General features: G+C 35.8%; 1 protein-coding gene across 1 annotated transcript in view; it reads left to right on the top strand.

Moving 5' to 3' along the window:
* Kcnh8 (potassium voltage-gated channel subfamily H member 8) overlaps nucleotides 1-25830 on the top strand; it is a 364802-nt gene that overhangs the window by 277835 nt on the left and 61137 nt on the right. The window contains exons 8-10 of the mRNA XM_015494542.2: nucleotides 10880-11077; nucleotides 21914-22113; nucleotides 22978-23227. Of these exons, the coding sequence (XP_015350028.1) occupies nucleotides 10880-11077; nucleotides 21914-22113; nucleotides 22978-23227 (648 nt within the window). The remainder of the gene's footprint in view (nucleotides 1-10879; nucleotides 11078-21913; nucleotides 22114-22977; nucleotides 23228-25830) is intronic.

Below are 25830 nucleotides of genomic sequence, written 5' to 3'. Positions count from 1 at the left end.
TTCCCTGAAGACCTTAAAAGAGCGTACTACAGGGATACTGCTACATCGATGTTCATAGCAGCACAATTCACAATTGCTAGACTGTGGAACCAACCCAGATGCCCTTCAATAGATGAATGGATAAAAAAAATGTGGCATTTATACACCATGGAGTATTACGCAGCACTAAAAAATGACAAAATCATAGAATTTGCAGGGAAATGGATGGCACTAGAGCAGATTATGCTTAGTGAAGCTAGCCAATCCCTAAAAAACAAATACCAAATGTCTTCTTTGATATAATGAGAGCAACTAAGAACAGAGCAGGGAGGAAGAGCAGGAAGAAAAGATTAACATTAAACAGATACATGAGGTGGGATGGAAAGGGAGTGAAAAGGGAAATTGCATGGTAATGGAGGGAGACCCTCATTGTTATACAAAATTACATATAAGAGGTTGTGAGGGGAATGGGAAAATAAACAAGGAGAGATATGAATTACAGTGGATGGGGTAGAGAGAGAAGATGGGAGGGGAGGGAAGGGGAATGGTAGAGGATAGGAAAGGTAGCAGAATACAACAGTTACTAATAGGGCATTATGTAAAAATGTGGATGTGTAACCGATGTGATTCTGCAATCTGTATTTGGGGTAAAATTGGGAGTTCATAACCAACTTGAATCTAATGTATGAAATATGATATGTCAAGAGCTTTATAATGTTTTGAACAACCAATTAAAAAAAATTTAAAAAAATAAAGTATGGGGGAAACAAAAAAAAAAGAAAGAAAGAAATTAGAGTGCTGGAATAATATTTTATCCAGGTTTTTAATAATGGAGGTAATGAGGTTTTTGTTTTGGTTTGGTTTGGTTTTTACTAGACTTTCTTTTTTAAATCTCCCATATCCTTTGTAATTCTACAGATAATTTTTTTGCTAACAAAAAAATCCTAAAGGTCCCACTCAGGAATTGAGGGGCTTGGCATCAGACCCAGATTTGCATCTATCCCATCTCTTCTCCCTTCTAAACTGTGTAAGTGTTCATGGACCAGTTGGTATTTTCTAATTGGGAATTACTTAATTTAATTTATTCAATTAATTTTTAGGGAGGTTACTGGGGATTTAACCCAGAGTGCTCAACTGCTGAGCCACATTCCCAAACCAATGAAGATATTTTAAGGTCAGTATAATTCAGTTAAATAGAAAGCCTCTTTTCTTTAAAACAATAGTAACAACAATAATAGTTTTATATTGAGTGTCAACTATGTGTAATACTGTACTGTGCTAAGCACTTTGTGTGAATCTTGTCAGTGAACCTCACAAGAGCCCATGAAGGGAGTTACTATCATATTCTGTGCTTTAGAGAGGCTAACACACACACACACACACACACACAAACACACACACAACTTACCCAACACAATACAATGAGTAAGTGGTGGAACTAAGACATTAAAACGTTGGACAACATAATTTCAAGATAAGATTTTCTATGTGATTTTATAGGCTGCCTTGTTCACCTTCTAGGCTCTCGAGGTTTACCACAGTACCAGATTCTGACACCTGCCTCCAGATTTTCCTGTTATTTCTCGTCTCTCTGTGTTGTCTCTTTGCACTCAATCTTCTCATTTTGAAAAATTTCCTTGCCGCTCTGTAAGTCCCTCTGACATAACTCCATTCCCATGTTTATATTAAGGCCACTCAGCCACCCACTGGCTCAAAACTTTTTTTTGAATATTCATGAATACTCCTACTACATATTGTATTTCACACCCCATCAAGACATCAAACAAAGTTAGTTATATGTTTTTAAATGCATTACCAGACATATGAGTCAGAATCTGCTTTTCTAAAGGAGAATGAAACCTGAAAGTTGCTATTTCATTTTGAGACTGGGCCGTTTCCTAGGAACCTAAAGAAAAGGCCTTTAGAATAGTATCAATACTAAGAAAAGACACATAAAATCCTGAGGACTCTTTTCCACCATAGTTGTATACAACATTCAAGCATATTATGTGGTCTAATTTACTTTAGAGTTACTTTTATAATCAAGATGTTATAAAACATATCTTCCTCTCTGCACTTGGAAGAAATGTAATTAGAACTTTTTTAAGCTTTAAAAAAAAAAAGTTGATTTGATTCTTTTTCAATGGATGACAAAGCCCTATCCTTTTAAGTTAAATTGCTACCAAGCAACTGCTAAGGACAGTTCAGAAGCGGTTTGCAAATCTGAGGCATGACAGTGTATTTTTCTCCTCTAATTTTGTACCTAAGTCTTTAAGAGAAAAAAAGAGGTCAAGGAGGAAATTTGGAGCAGATAATGAACATAAACTTTAGCATACTAATAATATAATAAAATGATATGGCTGGTTTCAATTATTTTTATCCCAAATTGTCTTCCTAAAACAGGCTTATGTCCTGCTACATGTGTAAGTAATGAGAACTTTGGATTAATGTTTTCTAACTGAGTGAAAGGTTATCTTTGTGAATGATCCTTTGAGCTCAGGCATAAATGTAAGTCCCAGAAACTCATTTAAGCCACAAGAAACACTACAGAAATTATCTGTGGAAGAAATGCCTATATTGGGCACAGATCTAAAAGCATCGTAAATTACACATATTTTATGTAAGAAGGTTACATGCAAACAGTTCATAGTTTATGTTCTTCCAATTTAACCATGAGCCTCATCTTCGTTACAGTTTTCTCTATTTTTCGTTGAGATTTGAGAGGCATTTGGAAGTGCCCTAGTTAGCTGGAAACAGATGGCCTATTCTGCTTCTTCCTAGGATCAATCAGAAAGCTCTCCAGTAGCTGCTCAACCGTGGTTTCAGATTGTTTGACATTTTTCATTCTTTCTAGGGTTCTGTGCATGTGTGTGTATGTGCGCGCATGTGATGATGGTTTATTTTGGCAGTTTAATCATTGCTGAAGTAAAATGCTATACCTCAGTCATCAATATCCAGGACTCTTCTCTTGTCCACACTTTTCAAATTTAAAGTAAACTGTGGAGAAATGACAAATTCTGGATTAGTGTTAACATAAGTGGTACTTTTTTCTTGACAATACTAACAGCACATAATGTTTATTGCTCTGAAAGATCGATCACCAGTGGAACTAGGGCAGACATGGTACATGCATCAAAATGTGAAACCCTTCCATCGTTGTTTTTTTTTTAAAGAGAGAGAGAGAGAGAATTTTTTTTTAATATTTATTTTTTAGTTCTCGGCGGACACAACATCTTTGTTTGTAACCCTTCCATCTTTATCCCATCAATATTTTCTGATAATCTTCAATCAAATAATTAAAAACAAATGAAAAAGGAATTTGCTGTCACTAGTTCCGACACAGCATTTGTATTAAAAAGAAACAGTCAGCCATTTGTGAAGAAACATTACAGAATCTTACTTCATAAAATCTTGGACCAAAAAGAGAACCTAGAGATTGCTCAATTCTATCACCTCACATTCAAGTATGAGAAATAGAAGAAATAGAAGATCAGAACAATTCATTGATACATAAAGGATCACACAGCTATTTAATTAGTGATAAGACCAAGCATGGGATCTAAATATCTTGACTCATTCCACTTCATACTATTTTATGATCAATCATTATTGTTTCTGTCTTTTACTTCAAAAGTAGACCACATTGACAATGTGAAATACTCCTTAGTTTATGAGAATGACAGTGTGATATTAGCAAAGCCCAAAGTAATGACCACTTTCCTGTCAAATTGGAACCTCAAACATATGGATGCCTTCTTAGTGGAATCAACAAATCACTGTCAAATGCTACCACATTTTTGTCCTGAATTATCCTTGATCACATCTCATAAAATGGGGATGCAGTAGATAGTAGGAATGAGTTTTGAAGAACAAGGCAGAATATGTCCTTGATTATGATTCTTAAATTACAATGTGAAAAGCCCATAGTTTAGTTAATATTAATGCACTGATATTAATTTCACAATTTTGACAAATGTACAGTTGTGATGTAAGATATTAAAATTGGGGGAAAATATACCGTACACAGGGACTCTCTGTACTCTTTGCGACTTTTGTGTACTTCTAAAAGTATTTACCAAAAAAAAAAAATTGTTAAAGCAAAAAGGAAAAAAAAGAAAAATATTATAATGACAGGCACTAGGTGAACCTTCAAGAATCATGACAAGTATGTTTCTTAGTGATGATGTTTCTTATCCATGCAGTGGAGTACAGATATTTATGAGACAATGCAAATGAAATATCAAACTTTTCTCTTGTATTTACTCCTATTAAGTGTTGGTACCAGTAAATGCTGGTACATTTTGATGCATGTACCATGTCTGCCCTAGTTCCACTGGTAATCGATCCTTCAGAGCAAGAAACATTATGTGCTGTCAAGAAAAATGTACCACTTATGCTATCACTAGTTCAGAATTTGTCATTTCTCTAAGTATTTCTCACTCCTACCATCTCCCCTCTCCCCATTTTATGAGATGTGGTCAAGGATAATTCAGGACGGAAAGGCAGAAAACTATGGTAGCATTTGACATTGATTTGTTGATTCCACTAAGAAGGCATACATACATTTGCCTTCACAAATGCTGTGGGTGTCGATTACCACCACCACAGCCCCCATACAGATACACACAAACACACCCAACCATACACACACTCAGACTTCTAACACTTCTCAATCACCTCTGCAACCCGGCATTCCCATGCTTCAGCCCTAGGTATAAAAGCTGAAGAGAAGGAGCTCTCATGTTTTGCCCCCACTGTACTCATTTTCTCCCAACGCTCTGCCTCCCTCAGCCAGCCACCTGCTGTCTTATGAATCACAAGAAGCACAGTGTTTTTCCACCTCTCATCCTAATGACGTCCAAGAGGATTAAGTGGGTCTTCAGAAGTAAGGAGGGAGTATAATCAAACATCAACTCTAGCACAGTATTTTCTGTGCTTGAAATTTGTACTTGAACTCTCTTGATCACAGTTAAAGTAACATTCCGATTTTAAATACCAAGTTAGGCTGGGTTTATACTGTGGATTATATTTAGATAATTTCATCTATTTTCTATAACATTACATCATGCTTTGGGGAGACATTCTCCCACTCAAAGTAAAAAGTAAGTCCTGAAAATGCAAACTTACTTAATAATGATTTCAACACAGCACAATCTAAAACAATAATTTAAAATAGCCTATTATAGGGCATGATGATTCTACATAGTTACATAGTTATACTATGTACTACTCTACACAGTAATAAACTATATACTTCATAAAAATGTAAATAATATAAACAAACTGCAAATTTGAAAATTGCTAAGACAGTAGATCTTAAATATTTTTACCACTAAAAAATGACTGTAAGTTGATTGATATCTTAATTAGCTTGATTATGGTGATCATTTTACAACATATGTGTGTATCAAAACATATGTGTGTAGCACATTATAAATATACACAATTTCATTTGTCAATTATAACCCAATAAAGCTGAAAATAAAGTAAAATAAGTCAGAACCTACTTCAAAGACCACTAGAGAAAAAGTGAGATAAAATTAGCACTTTATTTAGTATAGCAGAAAGAACAAGGATATTTAAGTTAGAAAGTTATGAAATCTGTATTTCAGATCTGATACTAACTTGAAAAATAAAGAAAATTGCTCAACTTGTCTGTCCCTTTCCTAAGGTAGAATTGTTGTAGGAACTGGAAAAATAATGTCATGTGAAATTTTAGCTAAGAATTTGGTATCCAGTAATGTTGGCTGCTGTCATAAATTTTGGTGCTCCACCTTGGCCCCTTAGCCTGTGAGATTTGATTCCGTAGGTTCTAGTTGCCTGAGGCATTTTCCAAGCTCCTCTGTTAGTAGGCAAGGTACTGCTGAAGAACTAAAACTCTCCAAAGCAGACCTCAACTAATGATGGATAATGTTATCCTTCCCTAAGCTAAGAGGGCAACGATTTCTATATTGGTTGAGACATTTCCCAATGTTATTAAGTTCCAGTTCACTATAGTGCTAATTTTCCTGATGATGCCTACTTTGTTGTCTTCCTTTCCTTCTCTGTGTCCCTTTCCTGCTATTTCCCTAAAGATGTTTGCTGGACCAAACAGAAGACAGATTTGGGCTAGAATCCCAACACTGCCATTTTGAACAAGTCATTTAATATCTCTGAGCTTTAGTTTTCTAATCTTTTGGACAGATATAATAATTCCTAAGTTGTCATGATCACTAATGAAATAATGAATCAGAATGCACGTGGTCATTGTACCTGTTCCACAAATTGGTGCATGTAAATGAGACAGAAAAATGTGCCACCCCGCAGAGTTTGAAGTACAGATAGCTGTCAGTGAAATAGTAATCAGATGCTAACCTACTAACAGGAAAACCCTCGCCTGGGCTCCGTTCTTGCTAACTCCCATTACAACATGGTTTATTCCTAACTAGAACATGACTTTGAATTACAAGAATTATGAGTTGCTAATTCCTTCTCCCCTTTCTCTCCCTATATGCACACATTTAAACACACATCTAAATCTGATTTAACAAGCTTGTATTTTATTGAGTCATTTTTCATTTTACTGAATTATATAACCAAAGAGATTTAGTCTGGGTTTTCCTTAAATTTCATATTTTTATTCCTAGCCTAAAATACCTATTAACTTACCAAATGCTAATGTAAATCAAACTTTCCAGGAATGCATCTGTTGTAGAAAACAGGTTACACCTGTACAAATTGTGAATGCACAATATAATTAGTAAAACTGTGTATGTTTTTGTACAAAGCCCTAGAGAATAAAATAATAAGAAATTCCTTTTTAGTGTTAAATGTGTATATTTGAGCAAAACACTAGGCCCATGGTCAGTATGTACTGATAAATACACATAATGAATTATCAGGAGAATTATCTACTTTTCTAGGTATGCTCATTCAGAGTCATTCTCTCTTTGAGATTGACTGATCACTTATTTATTTCACAAATCTCTGTTCATGTAATCTTAATCTATTTTAGTAACAACAGCATTATTGTGGGATCTCTTATTTTTATCATGTGGCAGTGTTTGCAGCATATTTAGATTCTACTGCATGTTCTGTGTGCTTTTTCCTTCAAAATGTTCTTTCAAAAAAAAAATGAGCAGAAGCAGACAGACTGTTCCAGGACATCCCTTCCTTTAGAGACATGAGTTCCTCCAGCTTAAAAAAAGACTGGATTCCAAATTGGTTAAATTGCTTCTTCTGTACAGTGAAGGGACATGTTGTCTGACTACAGTGGAACATGTGCTCTCATTTCTGAGGAGCTGTTCTGTGAAGAAGTTTTATTTAGCCCGCATAGCCAATCCCCGGATTTGTGGGTGTTACCTCCTTTCCAAGTTACCAGTTTTTTTCATGATCATTATTACTTCTGCTCTGTCAGCTGTAACACAGTTTAGTAGCAACCCTTTTTAGAAAACAAGATGTTTCTCAAAATAGATGGAACAGTTGGCCAGACAGAAAAGAGATACAGTATCAACAAGAAGTAGGTCTGTTGTTCATCTGTGTGTTGCTCCCTGGACCACTCTGAGAGGCAATCTCACACATATGTCAAGGAACTGGCATCGAGTGAGGTTATCATCTCTTATCCTAACATAAATTTATACCCTATTTTATTCAGAAAATCAATTGATATGAAAACTGATTTGGTCCAGAGAATACTTACATGTTTCATTTTTTTGTTCAAATTAAGACTCTTAAGCAAATGTACTAGCTAGCTTTTTTTACTTTTTTCATAAGATAACTTGGAATTCCATAAGTAAATAAGTGCTTTAATTCAACTAAACATGAACAAATGGGTCCAGTTGTATGTATATTCATGTTTTGACTGTGTAGCAGAGCCAGCTGAGAAGAAGCAGGAGCTTTAGGGTGGATTTTTGTTTGTTTTTTTTCCCTCTATGCATCAACTAAAATAAAAATTAGGTCATGCAGTATTTACTCTCAGGGCAAAGTGACATTTTTCAGCTGCTTAGATTTCCCTATTATTAGCAGAAATGACCAATGTGGAACAAAGGGACAAGCCCCTTTAATCACTTATTTGTCATGCAGAGATGATATGACATTCCTTTCAGAGCACAACTGGGATGACTCCTGAAAAACAGACAGCCTATCAGTTACCCAACATCTCATTGTTGTCCATACTCAACAATGATCAATCAGATGCCCATGAGAGCACTGTTCTGCAGCAGTCTTCCTCCTGAACAAGATGAAGAATACAGATGCCATCCCTGCTTCCTTATTTTTCCAATGTGTCTTGACTGCCTTCCCACAGAGCACAGAAGTCTAACAAAGTGTTCCAGTGCCCACCTGCTTTGCTTTTGTGATATCTCTTTCTTTTTAAATAAGTTGTCTTTATTTCTAAATCATTTTTTTCCTTAAGAGATTAAGCTAAGTTTTACTAAGTCATACTTTATTACCTCTTCCTCCTTCCCATCATTTAAAATTCTAGAACAGAGTTTTTAATCTAGGTCCTTGGACTAGGCATATTTGAAAGAGCTCTAGGAAGCCACAGGCCACTTGAAAATTTGTCCAGAATTGTGTGTGTGTGTGTGTGTGTGTGTCTCCCCAGGCACACATTGTTCTGAGAAAAGAAGTCACAGCTTTCTTTAGATTCACAACTCTCCAAATTTAAGAACTATTATCTGCTGGATCTTCTTCCTGTGTCTATAAGTTAGGCAATGCTTAATTATATCACATCCTACTACAGTGTTCTACCCAATAAATTTTGTCACCACTTTTCTTTTTCCATTACCGTTCATTTCTGGCTTCATATTTTCTCTTACCTGTCTGAATTTTGTGATGGTATGTTCCAATTTAAGTAACAAAAGAAGGCAACAACAATGATAGTGTACCCCAAATCTCTGCCAGTAGCAGTGGTTGGCATTTTCTTCACATGGCATCTCATTTAATGCTGGTGCAACCTTACAAGTTAGAATCTCTATTTTTAAAAATGAGAAAACAAACTTAAAGAGGTTTGTGATTCCTACAACATATAGATAGCAGAGTATAGACATAAATCTGGGTTTGCATCTAGCCCTTATACCTTCCATGAAACTTTTCTAGAAAGGGTGAATAGCTGCAAACTATTAATGGGATCATCTTTTATAGCATAAAGTTCTTACATTTTATTATCATTTCCTATCATCAAAAATGTTCTTATTATATTCTGTGTATAAATCCAATAGAAATTTACAATGTTCATGTGTTTTGTATCTGCATAAGTGTTATCATCTAATCTCACACTATCATAAAGATAAGAACCATTTATCTATTCATGAATGCATTTGCTTTTTAAAATAACACTTATTAAATTCTATTATTGTTGGGTGTTTGCTAAGTTCTAGAGTATAGTGAGTTTAAGTCCTCCTTTCACATTGGCTTTTACTGGGGAGCTTTTAAACCATACCAATAACTGGACATGGCACCAGAAATTCTGACTTAATTAATTGAGGTGGAGCCTGGGCATTGTATTTTTAAAATTTCCATCTGCAGCCAGCTTGAGAACCACTGTTATGGAGTGGTACTTCTTCAAAGTGTGGTCTAGCAGCAGCAGCAGCAGTAGCATCATTTGGGAACTTGTTACAAAAGCAATTTTTTCAGCCTTTTCCCCAGCCTCCCCACTTACTATACCAGAAATGCCAGGGATGGGACCTGGCAATCTGTTTAACAAGCCCTCTAGATGTTTCTGATGCAAACAAAAGATTAGGAAACGCTTCTCCAGAGACAGGGTGAACTGGGCACAGTACTCACCACTGAGCATTTCTCCTGGGTCTCAGGGAACACTCAGCTGCTTCAAATTTGCATTTTAATTACCCAGCACAGTTCCATAGTCTAAAACTTTAAAGTATTATTACTGCTTAAAAAATGTTATGTTTTTCCATCTCTTCCTTGACAGTCATTTAGTGAAATGTTTATAAGAAAGTGGTGGTTTGTGAATAATATCCATTAACCAGTGTTATGAACCTTACTTCCATATTACATAGAGAGACACAGAGAAGTATAAAATATTATGATTATAAAATATAAAATCTTAAAAGGCAAATATTTTCAATAAAGGATTTTAATGTAAGTCATTGTGTTGTGTTAGCATTTTAGATAATGCTGTTAATATTATATTGACTATTCTCTCATCTTTGTTAATATATATTTTAATAAATTATCACAATATAATTGATATACAATAGACATTTAAAGCATTTAACCTGGTAAAATTTGACACATGTACACAAGTGTAAAACGACTGAAGTGGGCATCAAGTTCCATTACAGGTATCCGTTACTTAGGCAAGTTTCCTCCCAACCAGAAATGCAAAATGAGGTTGCAGAGACTCTTCCCGAATGAGGAAACATAAGCTGGGGTTCATAAAGCCACTAAATATCAGTCCAAATGAATGGGGAAAATGGGGAAGGGTCTTAGAGAACAGAAACAAAGCCCACCTCACCCTGTGAACTTTAGACTCTCATGGTTCCTGTTATTTATCACCATGTAGATTTTAAAATAGGCAACCCCTTTATTTCTTAAATTTTCCATTGAGAGGAGCTTAATGGGGCTAGTGAAATTCACAGTACCATTGCAGAGAGTAGCTGTCCCTAATTCAAGCTCTGCAGGTAGTTTCTTGCTGTAAGGTAACCCGTTTTGCTTTGGCCACCAGTCCATTCTCAAATGTGTATTTCTCTGCAGTGTGTATTATACAGAACAGTGTGCATAAAAATAATGTCTTTGTTTTTCATAGCAATAAAATCTGATACCTTGCCTTAATTTCCTTTTAACTTTCTTTCATGTTTTCCTAGAGCAAATTATTCTGTCCCTGTTTATCATTACACAGACATTGGCTAATGCCAAGATTTACTTTTCAATCTGAAATTTTTTATTCTTTTCCTTATTGCAGGTTGGCTCCACGAGTTGGGAAAGAGACTGGAATCTCCCTACTATGGCAACAATACCTTGGGGGGCCCGTCCATCCGAAGTGCCTATATCGCCGCTCTGTACTTCACTCTTAGCAGCCTCACCAGCGTGGGGTTTGGGAACGTCTCTGCTAACACAGATGCAGAGAAGATCTTCTCCATCTGCACCATGCTGATTGGTGGTAAGGGAACTCCTTCTTTTAGACCAAGAAAAGGAATGTGTGTCTGCCAAACATTCTGTTTGCTCTGTCCTGAAACACAATGGAGAAAAATTGGTCAAATTTGAAAGATTCTAAAAGCACTAATTAGGAAATCAGTGACAAACCTTATAATGCACATATAAATTAACAATGAAAGCCTGTGATGTTAATGAATTTCATTTTCTGGACAGATGAATAAGCACCTGATGGTTGATTTTGAAAGGTCAAGCACAGTGTTTTCTTAACATTCTGTTTACCTCCTGTGTTTGGGAGTTACATGAGTCTGAATTTGCCGGGGTATATTTGAAACTTTATTTTGTGGTCCCAAACAGATCAATGTTTTCAAATTTTGTTAATACTAATGTAGTAAGTTAAGAATGTTTGCTAGCTCATTTGATTAAAAATAAAAACCAATTTTTCACCAATTATAATAATATTATTGCACCAATGTAATAATAAGTAGTTAAAATTTATTAATCACTTCTATGTTCCATTCTCTGAGCTAAATGCTTTAGTGCAATATCATAAGCAATTCTTAAGGTAAATTTTGGGGTTTGACATTATTATCCTATTTAATAAAAAACAAGTATTACTGTTTTCTCTAAGCCTCAGACCACTCTTTTGTACTCTTCTTTGCCAGCTAACTTTATTGACTTCTGCCAATACATGGCACCAGAGGGAGACTGGCAGGCTGGAGGAGGGGAGAAGGCAGGCTGCTTCTGCTGTCCAGGCTTTGCAACTGTGGAGGCAGCCCGCCTCAGTGGCTTTTAGCTCTCAGACTCTTAGGCACTCCTAGAGCCAGCCTCCTTGGGCCTCCTCAGAAATCCCAGCATCAACTGGGGGTACCAGCACCCCAAAGTTAGAGTCATGGCTTCTTGAGGCTCTTCATAATTCCTCCTCTGAGCACTTATGTCACTTCTTCCCTTTCTAGATCCAGCTCTTAGGTTAGTTGCACCTCTTCATTTATTATGTCTGCTGTACCTTTATGCTCCCTTTTGGCTCATTCAGCCCTCCAATGCCAGGGAAACAACTCTTCATAAAAATGTCCTCTACTGAAATACTTAGCATGATTTCTCTTTTCTGAACCTCCTAACCAATGTAGGATAGATACTAGTATTATCCACCTTTTTCAAATGACTAGTCTAAAGCTTTGGAAATTAAAGTAACTTCCCCAACACCACACAACCATTAAGAGGCAACATTTGAACCCTGTTGAATGCATCTCTCTTTAAAACATAGAAGGAAATTTTGCTGAATAATAAGACTGCTGTTAAGGAACAGGAGTGAACATGAACAATTACCTGGATTAAACATGGCTTGTAGGCCAGAATTTTTGTTAGTATTTTCTGACCCAAACTATTGCTTCAGAAGACTGTGCCACATTCTCTAATTGGCTTTCATTCCAGATATCAGATAGAGTTTTGAACCTTATAGTAGAAAATGTGATATTGAGCAGTATGGGGGACTCAAGAGATTCATCATTTAGCACACAGTGAAATCAAAGTGTAAAACCAAACCTGCCCTCAAGGAGCTGATAAGCCGGTTTGGAGGAGATAGGATGAAACATCTGGAAAGAATTTGGAGGATACTGGACAGTAGATAATAAGTGCCAAATCAGGAAGTTCAGAAGCAGTGAGTAGGAGAGCCAGGATAGGGAGCATTTCTTGGAAAGGCAGTGTTCGCGGCAGAGTTGCTGAAGTAGCATGCTGGGACTGCAGCAATCTAACAGGCTCTTGGCTGATGCCAAGCAGCCTAGGGAGCAGAGAACAAGAATTCTTATTTTCTGAAGAGCTACACTGTGCCAGACCCTGTGGTGGCTATTTCATCTCCAGTGTTATGACTTATATAATTTCCACTCTCCCTTGATGGCCCATCTTTCTGCCTAGCAAAATGACAAGCATTTTGCAAATAAACACCGTCTATACTTATTTAATATTGGCCCATGTTTCTTCTACTCCTGATGGAAATGTTGGGAAAGGCTCAAAGGCTCAAGGCTTAAGCCTCCTAATTTAATATTTGAAAAATCTGCTAAATAGATGAGCTTATTCTCTAGTGATCCGCCTACTACATTGTGAGTGCTCCTCAATCAGAAATTGTTAAAGCATAAGCTATTTCCTGCTGTTCACTCAAGGTAGGAGCTCCACCAGTCACAAGGCCCAAAGGCACAGGAAATAATCTGATAATGTCTCGTTGTCAGTTCTTTGTTAAATGTTTATTGAGCAAATTCCCTGGGATAAAATCCTGGTACAGTGCTCATGGATAAGTGGTATTAAAACTTTAGGTGACTTCAGCAGCACTCTGCTTTTGAATGTTACATGGCATCTAAGAGACTTGACTTTACTGGTTAAAACTCTCTAAATTTGCATTTAGGCTAAGAAAATGATGCCTGCATTTTAGTATTTCCTCATTCACTAATTACTTGTGTAACATGGAGAGCTAATCATAAAAGCACGTGATATTGAGCACTTTGTTCATTTAATTCTCATAATATTATAAGATGGAAATTATTAATACCCTAACCTAGACATAAGACCCCAAAGGTTTAGTGAGTTTAAATGTCAGGACTCCCTGGCAAAGTTATTGTAAAATATCCATTTCATTATATACTAGAAATTAATTTTATTTATTTAATATTTATAAATATACACAAATAATTTATTTTTTAAAAGAAAACAAATTTAAACATATGTTACTATGGACTTAAGTCTAGGATATCGCATTAAGAATCCCCACACAAGGCTGATGAAGTTGCTTATGGTAAAAATGCAATAGCTACTACAAATAGGCAGTAGCAATATTATCTGTCAAAATCCCAGATAGTTAATTAGGGCAAAGGTACATAGAAGCTGGGTGAAGAAAAATGAGCAGGGAAAAAAAATGGACCAATCTGGGAAGACTCTGAGAGCCTGAAGAATTTCCTCAGGAGTTCCACAGTTTTATTTATCCTTCATATATATTAAACTTCCACTTGAAGATACTATTTAAGCTTCCATATAAGCATCTGTAATTATGGACTGTGAAACCACTGATATATGGAATGAATATTTCAAACTGTAAAAGAGATTAAGCAAAAATAATTTTAAAATTCTCACCTAGAAAACTGTATATGGACTTTGAGAACATGCATAACAAAAAAGAATTCTAAAAGCTTCAGACAACAATTAGAATTAATAAGTAAATTTAGTAAGTTAATATATATAAGATCCATATATAAAAATCAATTTTATGCATGTAGACTGATGACAACTAATTAGAAAAAATGAAATGTAAAAAAGCAATTGCAAAAGCATCCAATATGGACAAATAAACTTAATTAGTACAGTACAACACTTCTACACAGAAAACTGCAAAAAAAAAAAAAAAAAAAAAACAGGGAGAAAATTTACAATGTTTTTTAAATAATGGAAAGATATACAATGGTAATGGTTGGTGATGATGGACTTGGTATTGTAATGATATAAGTTTTGCCCAAACTAATGAAAAATTCAATGTAATCCCAATAGATTTGTGTTTGGGTGCACGTGAGTTATGTGTGTTTGAAAACTGACGAGCTGTTTGCAAAAGCTAGTGCAAATGAAAAGAGCTAAAACTAATAGAAATAACCATGAAAAACAAAGAAAAAAAGATTTGCACTACAAATATCAAGATGTATTAGAAAGTAATGGCAGTTACGGAAATGTGGTGTTGGCTGCAGAATAGATGGATAGGTCAAAAAAATGGACTAGAGTTCAGGAACGCCCACACATTTACAGCCACTTTATTTATGACATGGGTGGTACTGCAGTGCAAAGGGAGAACTGGTAGCAGTTTTAAATTATTGAAACTGGCAGCAGTTTCAATAAATGTTGCTGGGTCAAACATGTATCCATGAGTTGAAAAACAATCTTGATGCCTCTTACAACTGTACAAATTAGTTCTGAATGAATTCTGATATAAACATGAAAAATAGAATAATAAAGCTGCCCAAAGGGGAATTCAAGAGCATGTTGTCATGACCTTAGATTTAGCAAAAATTTTCTAAACATGAAATGAGTTCCCTAAAAGAATGATAAATCAAACTGCAGAACTTCTCTTTATCAAAAGACAGAGCAAGAAGAGCTGAGCTACAAGGTAGGAGAAAATAGTCACAAACATTTATCTGACAAAGAACTCATATATTATGTTTAAAGAACTTATATAAATTCACACACACAACTTTAAAAGTTCACAGAAACTTGAAAAATCACTTCAAAAGTAAGGGTTTTTTTTCAGACTTTTTAGAATATTTTTTATTTGCTCTAATTAGTTATCGATGATAGCAGAATGCATTTCGATTCATTGTACACAAACAGAGCACACATTTTCATTTCTCTGGTTGTACATGATGTAGCATTGCACCACATGTGCCGTCATACATGTGCCTAGGGTAATGATATCCATCCCATTACACCATCTTTCCTACTCCCATGCCCCTTCCACTCCTCCTTCCCCTTTACCCAATCAAAGTCCCTCCATTCTCCTCATGCCCGTCCCTATTATAGGTCCACATTCACTTAACAGAGAGAGCATTTGGCCTTTGGTTTTTTTGGCATTGGCTTACTTCACTTAGCATGATATTCTCCAACTCCCTCCATTTACCTGCAAATGCCATAATTTTATTCTCTTTTAATGCTGAGTAATATTCCATCGTGTATATGTACCACAGTTTCTTTATCCATTCCTCTATTGAAGGGCATCTAGTTTGCTTCCACAGTTTAGCAATTGTGAATTGTGCTGCTATAAACATTGAAGTGGCTGTGTTACTGTAGTATGCTGTTTTTAAGTCCTTAGGGTATAGACTAAGGATTGGGATATCTGGGTCAAATGGTGGCTCCATTCCAAGTTTTCTAAGGAATCTCCATACTGCTTTCCAGATTGGTTGCACCAATTTGCAGTCCTACCAGCAATGTATGAGTGTACTTTTTCCTGACATCCTCACCAATACTTATTGTTGCTTGTATTCTTGATATTTGCTTTTGAATGTTACATAGCATTTAAGAGATTTGACTTTACTGGTTAAAGCTCTCTAAATTCGTATTTAGGCTAAGAGAAATGATGCCTGCATTTTCGTATTTCCTAATATTGCCATTCTGACCGGAGTGAGTTGAAATCTTAGAGTGGTTTTGATTTGCATTTCTCTAATTACAAGAAATGTTGAACATTTTTTCATGTATCTGTTGACCAATTATATTTCAAATACATGAAGAGAAAATAAACATGAAAGGATGCTCAACATCATTCATAGACGTGCAAATTGAAACCAAAATTAGACACCATTTTACCTTTCCCAGAATTTTGTATTTTAAAACACTGGGAAGCCTACCTGCTTGGGAAGATACTGAACACTTTGACCTGTCCTATATTGTTGATTTGACTCTCAATTGGTGCAATTATTTCATCAACATCTACCAAATCCAAACATACCTCTATTCTGAAACTCAACAATTCCACTTTTGATGGTATAGTCAATGGAAATGCATAATATATACATCAAAAGACATATACATAGATGCCTATGGAAGCATTAAAGCATTAGATGCCTTAAAGCATTAAGAATCTCAAACAGGAAATGCCTGGTTAATAAAAGAATGCCATTGATAGGAGAATAAGTGAGCAAATTGTGAGATAATTATTCAGTAGAGGACTATGTAGCAATGAGAATGAATGAACTATGATATCATGCAACTGCATAGATGAGTCTTACAAGCTCGATGCTCAACAGAGAAACCAGAAATACAAAGAAGCACATCCTCTATGATTCTATTTACAGAAAGTTCAAACTATTGATGGAAAATTCAAATTATTGATTGTAATATGATTCATAACTCTAGTTACCTTTGGTGAGGAGAGTGGTTAGTGGCTATGAAGGGACACAAGGAAGGCCTCAGGATGCTGTTAATAACCTGGTTACTCATCCAGGGGGTGATTCTGTACCTATGTTCACTTTGAGAAATCTCAGTGTGGTATACATTAAGTATTTGTGTAGCATTCTCTACATGTATCTTTGATACTAGTTTTACCTTATAAAATTATAATAGATGAGCTAAAAATAATACAACCATTAAGTGAGGGATGAGATGCTAAGTAATCGTGAGCTTAGTTCTTTTCTTCCGTATCAGGTTGTTTTTAGAATCAACTTAACAAGGATGAGTCAAGCAACAGAAGTAAAATTATATTACCTAAAATGTAGCTATAACCACAAGTGGACCTAGGAGAAATCATTTAAAAAGAAATTTCCTTTAAGAAGTAGGAAGAGGGTGGAGAGATGGATGCGAAGCTAAACTGTTCAATATAAATTTTCTAAGCCACTTGCTTACGATGACAAAAATTTTTAAAGATAGCATCAAGCTACAAAAGGTTTACTGTAGTTTCATAAATATTTATGGTCCACTTAAATTACGCTGACTGTATTAGATGCTTGGGACACAAAATGACTAACACAGTATACTTTCCTTCAGGGAGTTCCCACTCAGAAGTGGAAATAGGAATTTAAGCAGATAACATTCTTTTTCTTCTTTTCAATTTTTCCTATACAATGCACTTTGAGAAGACTACTGAAGACAGAAGATTATTAATCTTTCATAATCCCATCACCAAAAGATACCTTCCTAGTCTTCTTATACATATATAGTCCTATTTTTCTAAAATATTTTTGCATATCTACACATATCCTTTTTGAAGCCAAACAAAAATCTATTGAGAATATTTTTCCATGTCTCTAAAAGTTTCTTTGTCATACTTAATAGTGACAGCCTATAGTCATCTCATGAGTTGGTCCCAATTGATGGAACCATCAACTCTTCCTTGGAGTTTTGATAAAGCTTTCTAGTCCAGATGGCTCACAACTGATAATATGTACTTTTTGTTCATTTTTCTTTTTTCTATTATTCATTTTAGTTATACATAATATTGGGTTCATTTTGACCTAAATGTATAAGCATGGCATATAATTGGCCTTAATTCAGTTCTCAGTACTACATGTTAAATTTAGATGGACATTATTGTCCGGGTATGTAGCTCAATGGTGGAATGCTTGCCTATCATGCCTGAGGCTTTGAGTTTGATCCCCTGTACTGAAAAAAATACAAATATGTAAGTAAATATAAATACAAATAAATGAATATTATTGTCATGAAGCAGTCAAGGCTTCTTTTGAACCTACCCACCTTATTCATACTATCTTGACATAATTTTATTGGGGCCCATATGAGCTATTATGTTCATAAATTCAGGCCATTCTTAAAATGTCTTACACTGCCATTTAAAATCATCATCGAGGAAATCTTTCTCACTTTGTTTCCTCTGCCATCTGCTATCCACAACCCATATACTTGTAACAAAGAATGGAAAATTCCAAGGCAAGGAGGAAATGGGACAAAGGAGGAAGACTGTTAAGTTTTACCAAATTCTGAGTTCCGGTCTCTGGAGAAAACAGCCCATATGTAGACTTCAAAGCCACTGACAAACAGTTGGCTAAAGGAATCAGCAAGGATGTTATACCTCAGAGAGCAGCATTGCCCAAACTCCAGGGAAGGAAACGGGGAAGGGAAATGAAAGAGGAACGAGAAAGTGAAAGCCAAGCTGTCCTGTGGAGATGCTTCTTTGTATTTGAAATCTGCTTAGTTTCTTCTTAGATCTCAATTAAGTTCCTTTCACAGACCTGATTCTGAGATGAGATTTTACAAAATGCATTTTATGCAAAACTCCTACACACATGAGCGCGCGCGCACGCGCGCGCACACACACACACACACACACACACACCACAAAGAGCCTCCCACACACTCTCAGCAGGTCTAGCACTCAAGAATTATATACATCAAATTTGCTAGGAATGGAGAAGAGGGATCATTTCCAAACTGACCTGGATATAGAAGTTCTTGAGTCAAACTTTCATAGCAGATGGAATAATTTGTCTCGACAGTTACACATACTCTTTGCTAGGGTGCCATGAAAATCAGTGACAGAAAGGCCATAATAGCTTCAGAAAATGAAAAATTATGAGAGCCAAGGTTTCCTTTCTTCCTTTTTTTTTAAAAAACTCCTTAAATCAGCAGTAGTTTCCTATGCTGAAATGAGACTTTGAAATTATGGTGAGTCAGACATAGACGAGTATTTTCCAACCACGCTTATGAATACTACAATTAATCCAGTAATTCATTTTATTGATAATGTACAATTAGGATGCTAAATGATCTGAACATATTACTTCTCTTACTTTTAGTGCTTTACACATTATAATTAAGCAAAGCAAATAAAATCATACACATAATTAAGGAAACCAGTGTTAAAATAAATGAAATAAAATTGTTCTCTGAACTCAGTTTAATCTCCATGAAAAGACTATTACATACTCTTAAAAATGGTAGGGTTTCCAAACACTTAGCCCATAAGCATTTTAACAGAGCCTGCAATCGGTATTTAATTTCTTTGTCTTGAGCAGAGTCAGTTCTTTTCTTTAGTGAGTGTTTATCATAAATAGAGATCTTCTCTTCCAAATAAAATATTTAAGCATCGGAACTGTTGTGCCTGTAAAACCATACAGAAGAATGAAACTCTATTTAGAATCCACAAAGAAACATGCAGACTTAAGTTGTTAAGAGATGCACATTTTCCTTGGAATGTTTTTGACCCATTGGGAGACATTTCAATTTTAAACACTTAGGGAAAATACATTCTTACATGAATTTGCATGTAGCGGACAGCTGCCAAATATTTCTTGAATTCCTTTCATCAAGAAGAGATTTCCACCAAGAGCCACTCTTAACTATGTAAGACATTTAAGGAAAATCTTAAACCCAAGTACATTTCCCCGAATCTTATTCCACTGAGCATGCTGAAAATTCATGATACCTTTTCAGACTTTCAGGAGGAAAAATCAATATAAATTGAACAACCATTGTTTTCCACACACGTACTGTGTGTATATATATATATACACACACATATTTAAAGAGTATACACACATACACACACACGTTTGTGTACTCTTTATATTTTAAAAGAGCCATATGAGAAACATGTACCCATTTAACATATAAAGGAAATAAGTCCATGTAAAGAAATTATGAAACTTAACGATTTTACACTGTCAGGAAGAGGGAAAGTCAGAATTCAAATCTAGGCCCGTCTGATTCCGAAGTCCATATTCACTTTGCCAGAATATGTTGTCTCCTGTGTATAGACCCAAAACTTAACAATATTTTAGTAACTTTTCCCAAATACTGAGTTCTTGTTATTAAAGATTAATTTTCTAGACATGGTGACAAATATTCCACAGAGAAACTATAATATACCTGGTAGAGAATTTTAACTTGGTGAAGGACTTTAATTCCAGTGTTAGATTAAAATGAAATTAGTATGTTAGTGATTGTTAATTTCTGGTATATAGAGAGGAAAAAAGAACTTGAACCGGGATGCATTGAAATATTCAGGAGGATCAATGTAATAACATATTGACACATTTGCACTAATATATTTACTTTGGTACTGAGAAAATTTTAACATAGCTCCTTGGACATTGATATTTATACACTGGGATATTTTGATAGATCCTAATGGATAAAACTTTAGAATTTCAGTCCTTTCTTTTTTTAACCAAAAACTGCTGAAATAGATGATTAGCTATTAATTCTTTTCCAAGGCTAAAATCTGAGTATCACTTAGAATGATGTGCCCATAAATATAGCTACACCTGGCTCTCCACATTCCTTTAGTTTCAGAGGCCTAGGTAAATCCAAGCCTGCTTGGGTTATCTGCTGGCATTGCACAGGTCATTCATGTTCCATTCTGCTAATGACTGTCGAGTGCAAAGTCCTGCCTTCTCTTCTGGGCTTCATGTTCCCCATTATTCCCCAAATAGGCAATTCCTGGAAAATGATGTCCATCCTCTCATTCCACCTTTCTCCAAAAGAAATTCCTATTCTGCCCCCATCCTCCCTTGAACTCTGGACAACAAAGACCTCCCTCTCATTTCACTCTGGTGGTAGTTTTGAGAAAGTAGAGTTAAATAGTATCTGACTGGCAAACCTTGCGGGAACAGGACTCCTGCAACTATGTATTGTGCTGTTTCTTCTGCATCACCACCCATAAAATTTGTGTCTTGAATTGTCTGAAATTTTTCTGCTATTTCACTTAAAATCAAAGTCAATGCAAAACTGAGGTGTGGTTGAGGACTGGAGCCACACTAAGCTTCAGACTATTCGAGAAATCCACATTCACGTTTCTAATAGCTTCCTCAGTCTTTGCAGAAATATAAATGTATCATATTCTAAAACTAATTTTTTAAATGATGGACCTCTGGGAGGTGAGACTAAAATTTCCACAAAGTCTTGTTGGTTAAAAAAAAGATTGATTTTTAAATGTATGTTATGTATTAAAAATAATTGTTAAACTATAAGTTTATAACATTGCATCAAACTATTAAAGCTAATTTGTTATAAGTACTAAACTACATAAAACTCAATATATAACTATTAAAATAATATTGCTGTGAATAGAGTTCAAAATAAAAATTTGTCATAGCCAAAATGGCAGCTAACAGATTGAGTATATCAAAGGAGCCTATTTTGTATATTGCTGTATATTCTTACTTTTTTACTCTAATCAAATCATGGCCACTTCAGGATGCACTCTGTGATAAAGTGGTTGCACCAAAATGCCTGAACCAAAATAGTTGTGTCAACATGGCCACATAAGCATGCTTCGCTTTGATCCCAGATACATAGACTGTAAATTTATGCTTCAAGGATGGGCCCTCTATCTCATTTCTCACTCCTCACATGCCATGTTGTTCTCCAGCCTTGATGCACGCCTTGGTGTTTGGGAATGTGACAGCAATCATACAGAGGATGTATTCCCGATGGTCTCTCTATCACACCAGAACTAAGGACCTGAAGGACTTCATCCGCGTTCACCACCTGCCCCAACAGCTCAAGCAGAGAATGCTCGAGTATTTTCAAACCACCTGGTCAGTCAACAACGGAATAGATTCAAATGAGGTAATGTTCACCTCTCATGTTGACATTTTGAGGCAGAAAACACATATTCTAAGGTAAAAAAGCAAGATGCTGTAATGTACGTAGCAGAAGTGACAAACACACCTAGCAACTTCTTTATCTCTTTATTTTGTTCATCACTCGTGAAACTCAATCCACTTCTTCTATCTGCTTTGGTTTACAAATTCGCAGTGCCACTCTGGACTGATCTGTATTTTATATTAATAAGCCATTTTGGTTGATCAAATGATTTATTTTTCCTTTTTTAAAGGAACCAATTCTTATGAGAGCATAATGGTGTAATGTTGGGCTATTAGATTAGTCAAGCTAAAGCGACTGTTAGAATAAAAAAAAATAACAAAATCCAACATAGCTGTTATCTGTAGACTTCCAGAAATAACATAGACTACCACTGGGGAAAAAGGTATTATAAAACAGGCAACCATTTCACCAACCCACCAACCAAACCAACACATTAAGGAGTAATGCTTTGGTTTCTCCTTTCTTGATGTGATTATGACACCAGAGAAAACACCCACAGATCCAAATTCCATTTTTTCTGCCATGAATAGGAATCTCTGGAAGAAACAAGTCACAACGATTTACATGTTAGTTATATGTTTCCCTAAACGGGGTCTTTTATTAATTTGTGCTATTTCTCCAGACTTATTATGCACTCATTATTCAGTAGCCAACCGTGAAGGGTCATGGCCACTGAAAAATCTCTCCAGGATCATACATGCATAGATTTCCTCTTCTGTACTCTGGCTAGCCAATCAGTAAGAAGAACATCTCTCTTGTATCTTAAGGTACATCAGTCAGACTTCACTTAGCCAAATTGATTTCCTCCTCCATCTTCTCTGACAGCTTCTGAAAGACTTTCCAGATGAGCTTCGTTCTGACATCACTATGCACTTGAACAAGGAAATCTTGCAGCTGTCCCTGTTTGAATGTGCCAGCCGGGGCTGCCTCAGGTCTCTGTCTCTACACATCAAGACCTCCTTCTGTGCTCCAGGGGAGTATCTGCTGCGCCAAGGAGATGCATTGCAGGCCATCTACTTTGTGTGCTCGGGCTCCATGGAGGTTCTTAAAGACAGCATGGTGCTGGCTATTCTTGGTAGGTCTGAGCTGAAAATCTGCAGTTTTACTCTGCAGCATGAATTAAGAAGATGAAACTGGGGAAAGTCTGCTAGTGAGAGTAGAAAAAACACAGGTGAATATATGGACTCAGAATTATTCTTCATATGGGTTTAATTTAGCTAAGTATTATATACACTGGTTAATTCTTATAAAACACTCCAGTAGTAAAAATATTAACCTCATTTTATGGATAAATAAATACAACTTAGTTAACTTGTCCAAATCATGTAGTAATAAAATAAATTCAGTGCTTTCTGATTCCTAAAGAAATTATATATATATATATACATATATATATATATATATATATTTAATAGACCTTTTTTTATTTATATGCGGTGCTGAGAATTGAACCCAGTGCCTCACACATGCCAGGCAAGTGTGCTGTCACTGAGCCACAGCCACAGCCCTTCCTAAAGAAATTATTGATCATGAGTTACATGCTCTCCAGCTAAAATAGCTGCTCAGTTTTAAAAGGGCATTTCCATATTTTTGTGGAGAAGCAATTCAGAGAGCACAAAAATTAAGTTTTATCTGTGCTAGAAATAAAGCATAAAGGGATTATACTTCAAGAATAAACTCTCATTGCAGTCATTAACCTAATACTGTCAAGGTGACTATAGGCTCTTTTTAGTTCCTCACAGAACTAAAGAGATAAAACTAAAACTCAGAAGATAATTGTGAAAATTTTGTGCCCATGAAGTTGACTGCAAATATTAAGACATAATTAGTCTTTGTTGAAATATAAAGGGCTGCTGAAAAGGGGGTGGCACGTAGGGTTAATGTAGAAAATTTTCTTTCACAATTTTATGCAAACTTCCTTTAAAATCTACTCTCCTTTGTTTGTTCAGTTATTCTACTTATCGTGGGCCTATAAGTGAATCAGACACTGTTCTGAACCCTGATAATATAGCAGAAAAGAAAATGGCCAAAATCCTTGCCCTTGTAGAAACTAAACTCAAGCAAAGGACATGATAGAATAGACCGAGGTGGTAGCAGGGATGGTGAGTGGCAGGTGAATTCGGGATATATTTTAAACACCAATATAATAAACCAAGGCTTAGAATTTGCATTACTAAAAAGGGACTAATGCAGTACTTTCTGTTTATTCTAGTTTTCCAACAGCCTAATATTTACAAACAATCACTTGCAAAATATTTTCACACATGGGATCTCACATAAGCCTCCACAGCACTGAGAGGAAGATCACAGAGGCCTTTTCTCTATCTTTCTTAAGACCAAAGCTAACCTGCATCTTGACTCTATGACCACTGCTTCCTCATTGTGTAAACAATACTTACTAGTCTATGTAATTGTAGACCTGCTATCACTGGATTCTAGCTAGTAAACTTCAAGACAATTGCAATTTGGGAGAGAGAAGATAACTAATATTTATTGAATCTCTAATATAAGCTGGATTTTTCATGTCCATTACCCAATTTAAATTTTGCAAGCTTATTGGGTTGGTGTTATAGTCTGAATGTTAGGAGTCCTCCTAAAATTCATGTCAAGATGCCATCATTAATATTATGGTTCTAGGAGGCAGGGCCTTTGAGTGTTGTTTAGATCACAAGGACAGAGACTTCATGAATGCAATTAGTGTCCTAATTAAAAAGGCCCCAAAGAGCTGCCTTGCCCTTCTGCCATGTGAAGATACATGAGAAGGCATCATCTAAGAATCAGAAAGTGGGATCTTATTAGACACTGGTAGGCAGAGAGGTACTGCTGGGTGTGGGGTGGGGCACAGGTCACTTGTTTTTATTTATTCACTTTATATTTTGATAAAGAAAATGAGGCTTTTATACTGTCAAAAATATTAGAATTGTATGCTTTATTTTGTATATTTTATGTAACAGATTTATCATTCATAATGTTCAATAGTTATTTCTTCTTCCCAATTGTGAGAAAACCGGTGCAGAGTTCTTTCTCCCACATCACCCTCTGGTGTTGTAGAAATAACCAGAAGTGATTAAAAGAACTTGAATATGTTCAAAAGCTGAAGATCATGCTTCCATTATTGTCCAAAGTACTAGAATCAAAATAATTCACATACCTCTTGATAGTCTTACCTTAGAAGCACAGAGCCATTTTCCCACTTAGAAAAATCTGAGCCATTATTATTTCCCTGGAAACATTAGAGGGGCTGTGGACTGTGACAAAAAAGAAGGAAAGAAAAAGAAAAAGATATAGGTGCGTGTGTGTGTGTGTGTGTGTGTGTGAACTGATTTGTCTAAAGCCATTTGACAAATCCTGCAAGAGACCTCTTCTACAAGAAACTAAATTGCAGGTACCATTGATGACCTGCAATTCTGAACTCTCCATCCTTCAGCCATTATCCCTAGACCAGTGTCCAATACCAGAAACAGTTTTGCCCACCAGAGTCCATTGTACAACATTTGAAAATACTTTGGGTTGTCAAAATGAGAGTTCAGGGTGAGCCTCAATCTCACCCCTGCCTGAAGTAGTCTTCTCCTTTCTTCAGTGTGATCTGAGATATATGAAGCCTGTAAATCAAATGAAGTTCTCATTCCTAAGCTCAAGTTTGCTTGCTTTTCTTGACAATGATATTTCTTTCCCTCC

The sequence above is a fragment of the Marmota marmota genome, unplaced genomic scaffold (assembly GCF_001458135.2).
Source record: "Marmota marmota marmota unplaced genomic scaffold, marMar, whole genome shotgun sequence".
Classification (NCBI taxonomy): Eukaryota; Metazoa; Chordata; class Mammalia; order Rodentia; family Sciuridae; genus Marmota; species Marmota marmota.
The sequence above is the reverse complement of the archived record's forward strand: the minus strand, read 5'-3'. Positions and strand labels throughout refer to the sequence as shown.